The following is a 6,335-nucleotide window of genomic DNA, read 5'->3' as shown; positions in this document are numbered from 1 at the left end:
GGTGGGAACCTCCTCCGCCTTAGGGACAACATCATCAAAAATCTTCACTGCCTGGGCAACCTGAGAAACTATCTCGACCACTTTCTCAAAATCCACGGCCGCCTCGTCCTCCCCATCAAACTCCTCAAATTCCTGGCCAAGCCCGGGATATAGGGGAACATCTTCCAGAGTCAAGGAGCTGTAATAATCGATCTTTGATGGTCGGGGCTTCAACAACGGAAGGACGATCAACTTCAAACAACATAAAACATTGATTTAACTCAAATAATCATAAAAGATAAACATATAGCTAAACATAACTACTTAACTTCAATCAAATATAACTTACAGTGCTCTTTGATAACATCAGTGAGAGGACAGACTTGGTGAAATCCTTATTCTTCTGATGTGACCAACTAAGCATCCTCGAGACCATATTTCAAGAGCTCACAACAAACTTCATCGCAAGCTGCTGAATGGCCTCATATGCCCAATACTGTAACATTGGGACATAACCATAAAAATTGTACTTTGACTCCTATTGGACCTTGGCATCCTTCTTCTTTTCATAGTTAGCCTTCTGAAGCTGCATGTCATTCTTACAAGAATTTAATAGCCTCTTGTAAGAGAACTTCCCCCATGGATAGCTGAAGAAGTAAGCTATGTCCTCAACCATCTTCACTATATCTCGCCATATATTTAACTTTCCCTCTATGGCATATAGAACTCCTTCAACCAACAAACATAGATCCAACTTGTACACTTGTTCGACCATGGTACAAGTTTTGAACGCATTCTCCAACTGTAAGAGCTTTACTTTCTCAGCATCATTGAAATACTCCTTTATCAAGTAGTCACCACTCAGACGCTCATCCATCTTTGGTTGTGACGCTGCAGAACTGAAATTCAACCCTGTCACCAGAGCAAACTCTCTATAACACCCCAAGTTGCTAATGAGGTTTAGGACCTTGATTAGTGTGCCTGGAGGGTAATAAGTGAATTAATATGATAATATATGAATTTGAATGAATATGTGATTAGAATGCATGTTTAGGTGGTATAAATATGCATGTGGGCCCCGTTTGCATGATAGGGGTAAATTGGTAATTTTAGCCCATCGAGAGCATAAATGTGATAATTGTATTATGTGGTTTGTACCACGTGGGTGTGGTGATATTAATGTGATGCACGTGCCGAGACAGTCCTAGAGAGCTAGATAACTCAAAAGTCACAACGGGATTTTATACCCGGCTCGGGAGGAGCCTAGGGATACTTTGGGGAATTTTATGAGTTGAGTTGAGGATTTGTGGTTAATGGTTATTGGTGATTGAGTAACCTGGGTAACCATTAGTAACTGCTGAGAGTAACAAGTTTAGGTGGAAGAAATGGTAGAATTGTAATATAGGTGAAAGGATAAGAGTGCCCTTGAGGTTTAGCTAGGAGAGGATAACTATGGGAGGATAGGATGGTAATTTGGCAGGGATTTAGATCACTTCAGCTGAAGGAAAAGGATCATACACGTTATTTCACTTGGGGCATGTTTTGCTTATGCTGAAATTGGGAGAAACCTAGAGGAAAAGAGAAGAAAAGGAAGGAAGCTGAGTTTGGAACCTAGAGGAGGAATCAAGGTGGGTTGAAGTATTTGAAGCCAAACAAGAGTCAAGATTTGTTCTGAGGTAAGAACTGCTCCTGTTTTATCGAGTTTTAAGCTTGATTTTAGAAAGTAAGAATGGAAATTTAAGGATAGTTATGGCTGGTTTTGTGAGAATTCAGCTTGTGGAATTAGAAGGCTTAGCTTGAAGCTGGAAGCAAGGGAGCTTAAGGTTGGATTCTCCATTCAAGGTAAGGATTATGTGCAATTATAAATTTTATTTCTGTTATGAATTAGGGAATTTGAAGTGTGGTTTAGGTTTAGGTCTAAGCTTTTAACTTTCTGGTTTGAATTATTGAGGCATGAAACCAAAGTGTGATTTGTGGGAGTGATTGTGTAATTGAGCTGGGTGATGATGTTTATAGGTTGTTGAATGGTATTTTTGGGGTTTTAAATTGGTTTTGGGGCTTGGGTATGAGTTTGGGTTGAATTGGGAGTGTTTTGGCTCGGGGAAATGCAGGGGAAAAACCCAGATTTCTGGGTTCGCGAAGGAGCGCCACGGCCCTATTCTTGGGCGCCGCGGCACGAGGCTGCTTCAGGACAGGGGAAGGCTTTCTGACTTGCTGGGCGCCGTGGCCCTTTAGGGCAGTGCCGCGGCGCTAGGCCAGTTTCAGAGCATGGAATTTTGCAATTTTGAGATTTTGCTCCGGGGGTTCGGGGGATGTTTCCGGTGAATTGTTTTAGGAATTTGGAGATTCCGAGAGTGTGGGATTGGTCCCGGGAAGTGGTTTTGGATTGATTAGTATTAAAGGATGTTTTAGATGTGTTGTGACTAGGTCTTTGGAGAGACTCGGGTTAGAGGACCGTGCTCGCGGCCTTGGTGCATCAGAAAGCTCGGGGTACAGGTAAGAAAACTATAGCACCCATAGAGCAGGGCTTGGGCCCATAGTATTATTGCAGGGCGCGGGCCTAAATTGTATCATTGCTAGGATATAGCTTAAAATGAGTGATTATATGTTTGATTGTTATTTGAGAATGCTAAATGTGGTAATAGCAGAATGAACGGCGAAGGGCCGGGAACGGCGAAGGGCCGAGAATGGCGAAGGCCGAGAACGGCGAAGGCCGAGAACGACAGTGGGGCCGGGAATACCACTTAACACATGGAGTGCTCATGGTTAGGGTGAGACCCCAATGGATACATGGGATATCCTTACGGTGTAGACCAAGATCCCAGGCTTTGGTAACGCGTCTGGGATGGCATGGCCGTATATGTGTTTAAATCTTATGGACTGTCTGATTAAATATGAGTTATCTGCTATAGTGATTGTATGATATGCATATGTTATGTGCCATATGCGTTTTCTTGCTGGGCTTCGGCTCACGGGTGCTCTATGTTGCAGGTAAGGGCAAAGAGAAAGTTAACCAGCCATGAGTACGGAGAGCATGGGGGCGACGCGTACATGTTTGGCCTACCCGACTGCTTTGGTTGGGGATATTTTTGAGAAATGGCTATACAAACCCTAGTTTTGATGGTTAATTACTTATAAACTTGTTTTGGGTTGTAAATATTTTATAAGCTGAGTTATGGGATCTCGAATGTTAAACTCTTGAACTTTTAATGAAATAGAGTACCTTTTAAAAGATTACAGCCTAGACTTTTACTTAATCAAACTTTTGTTCTAAAAACCTCGTTTAACGAGTTGATTGCACTTTTAAAACCCACTTAGTAATGGCTCTAAGGTAGTAGGGCGTTACACTCTCCCATGCTGAATCTACAGGACTTGGAGCCTAAAAAGAAATGCACCTCATCTTCTTTTTTACTTGCTATTTTCCTCAACATTAGCTCATGTACCGCAACTCCTGAGAAATGAAACTCTGAAGACAAGAAGAAATGGTTGAAAGGGGATTCCTTAGCCATTTCTATCAGGTCGAGCTCCACAATCTTTTCTTAATATCGACCAAAGTCCTACTACCCCTATATGTGACTCGACCAAGAAAGTGATCTTGAAACATCTGCATCGACATGTGAATTTTTTTTGGTAAGAACACAGAATTGGGCAAAAATTAAAAAAAAATATATAAGAAAATTGAAGTAAACACTATCATCGAGCCACTATCGAGAAACTATCAAGCCTATCGAGAAAATCATAATTTGTCTACATAAAGAACTATCGAGTATGCATCGAGCTACATTCAAGCCAATCGAGCAACATTATCCCTAAAACTATATAGACTATCGAGCATCTTATCGAGCCCATTTTATACTCATCCTATCGAGCTCACATCGGGCAATTTATACTCATCCTATCGAGCTCATATTGATCTCTTATCGAGCTTATATCGAGCTTCTATCCAAGCATTCATACTACCCCTATTGAGCATACTATCGAGCTACCATCGAACCATCGGGCTTCTTTTGAGCTCCTATTGAGCCTATCGAGCCTATCTAGCCCATTTTATCTAAAACCACAGATATATCGAGAAATTTATATCATCTTATCGAGCTCATATTGAGCTTCTATCCAAGCCTTCATATTACCCCATCGAGCCCCTATCGAGCTACCATCAAACCCATCGAGCCACTACTTCAAACCTAGAAAAAAAAACAACAAATTTGACAAACCCTGTCCACACATCACATATTCAACATGCATTTTGCTTAAAAATAGATTTGGGTTCGAGATCTAACCTTTGTTTGTTGCCGTTGGAGGAAAAATGTGTCGTGGGTCTCGGGTTCGAAGCGAATGAGTTGCCGTGGGTAGGGCTCGACGGGGGTTGGGCGATGGGGGAGATGAGATGACTAAGTGGCTCGATGGGGGTGGGGCTTGACGGGGGTTGGGGCTCTTCAAGATTTTGGGATTTTTGTTAGGTTTGTGTGTGTGTGTGTGAGAGAGAGAGAGAGAGAGAGAGAGAGAGAGAGAGAGAGAGAGAGAGAGAGAGAGAGAGAGAGAAAGAGAGAGAGAGAAAGCGAAAGTGTAGAGAGAGAAATGATAGTTTCAATTTTTTTGGGGTGTAAAAATGAGAGGGGTATTTTTGGTAGATGGGGAATGTTTAGCATCAAATTGAAAGAGTGAATAATTGTGGTTTTTTTTTTGTAATAAGAGAGACTATTATCCATAAATCGTGAAATTTCCCTTTATGAATTAAGTTGGTTGGTGGGAATGAAAATTTAGGAATATGAATGATAATGGGAAAATAATAGGAATGAAATGAAATAAAAATTAATATGAATAAAAAATTGATAAAATAATAATTAAATAAAGAAACCAAACAAAGAAATGGAATTAAAATTGATTTTTTTTTCTATTCTATTCCATTCCATTGTCCCAACCAATCATCACCTAATATATATTAAAAATACTATGTTAGGAACTCATTGTTTATTTATTTTATTAAACTATAAAATCCCACAAGTAATTAAAGGTCAACGAATTTAAATTGATAAAAATTAAAACATTTATAAAGAGAAGGGAAAATACCAGTTTGGCCCCTCTATTTTTCCCAAATACGAGATCGGCCCCTGTATTTTTTTAAATGACAATTCAGACCCCGTGTTTTACAAAATGAATCAAAATAGGACCTTATACCCAATTTGGTAAAAAAAAAATTCAAATATAATCTTTCATTCTCAACATCTTGACCACTTTCTCTGCTTCTCTGAACCCATCGCATCACTAACGACTCGAGAATTTATCTTATAATTGAAAATATTTTGATCAAAATTGGGTCTAGGGTACTATTTTGATCAATTTTGTAAAACACAGGGTCTGGATTGTCATTTAACAAAATATAGGGGCCGATCACGTATTCAGGAAAAACACAGGGGCCAAAATGGTGTCTAACAAGGAGAAGGAAGTGAGTGGGTCAAAGGTTACTGAGAACCTTGAGAAACAGCCAAAAATATGTATTGACCATCATATCAAGATTCCTTATCTATAGAGGCTTCAAAAGAAGACACTTGACAAGTAGTTTTCTAAGTTTTTAGATGTTTTCCGAAAGCTTCACATCAACATTCCTTTCGCCGAGGCACTTGAATAGATGCAGAGTTATGTGAAGTTTATGAAGGAAATTCTGTTGAAGAAAAGAAAACTGGAGGACTATGAGACAATGGCACTTATTGAGGAGTGCAACACAATACTCCAAAAGAAACTACCTCCCAAGCTTAAAGATTCGGGTAGTTTCACCATTCCTTGTACTATAGGGAATGTGGTTTTTGAGAAAGCACTCTATGATTTAGGGGCAAGTGTGAATCTAATGCCTTTATCTATCTATCAAAACCTAAAATTGGGGGAAGCGAGACCAAATACTATGACACTTCAAATGGCGGATCGCTCAGTTAAACATCCTAGGGGTATTGTTGAGGATGTTCCAGTCAAGGTGGACTAATTCATCTTCCCAACAAATTTTATCATTTTAGACATGGAGAAAGATACTAAAATCCCAATAATTCTTGGAAGGCCATTTTTAGCTACCAGTAGGGCGTTAATTGATGTAGAAATGGGTGAGTTGAAGTTGCGAGTGAAAAAAGAGGAGGTGGCATTTAATGTTCTTCCAGCAACGGAAATTCCAACTTTTTGTATAGTTGATGTGGTGAAAAGAGGAGGTACCGAGTTGGAAGTACCTAAGAAAAGGTCCACATCTCAATGTGGTATTCGAATAGTTTGTCATCGTGTATAAAAGATATTTAGTGGGAAAGCTCGATTGTTACATGAGTGATGGAAAGCTAAAAAAATTTGCAATATCAAGAGACGAGCTTCCACTCATG

General features: G+C 39.8%; 1 protein-coding gene across 1 annotated transcript; it reads left to right on the top strand.

The window, feature by feature from the left end:
• The first annotated feature begins 5,608 nt into the window (after window positions 1–5,608).
• LOC133799759 (uncharacterized) lies at window positions 5,609–5,956 on the top strand. Its single transcript, XM_062237757.1, has one exon. It carries the CDS (start codon window positions 5,609–5,611, stop codon window positions 5,954–5,956), a length of 348 nt encoding a protein of 115 aa, XP_062093741.1.
• Window positions 5,957–6,335: the final 379 nt, after the last annotated feature.

This window comes from Humulus lupulus, chromosome 9, assembly GCF_963169125.1.
Source record: "Humulus lupulus chromosome 9, drHumLupu1.1, whole genome shotgun sequence".
In the NCBI taxonomy this organism is placed as follows: Eukaryota; Viridiplantae; Streptophyta; class Magnoliopsida; order Rosales; family Cannabaceae; genus Humulus; species Humulus lupulus.
Note: the sequence above shows the minus strand (reverse complement) of the source record. Positions and strands in the feature narration are given on the sequence as shown.

What these genes read in the sequence shown, in the direction of transcription:
- LOC133799759 (XM_062237757.1), top strand. Translation starts at nt 5,609, where the DNA reads ATGCAGAGTTATGTGAAGTTTATGAAGGAAATTCTGTTGAAGAAAAGA.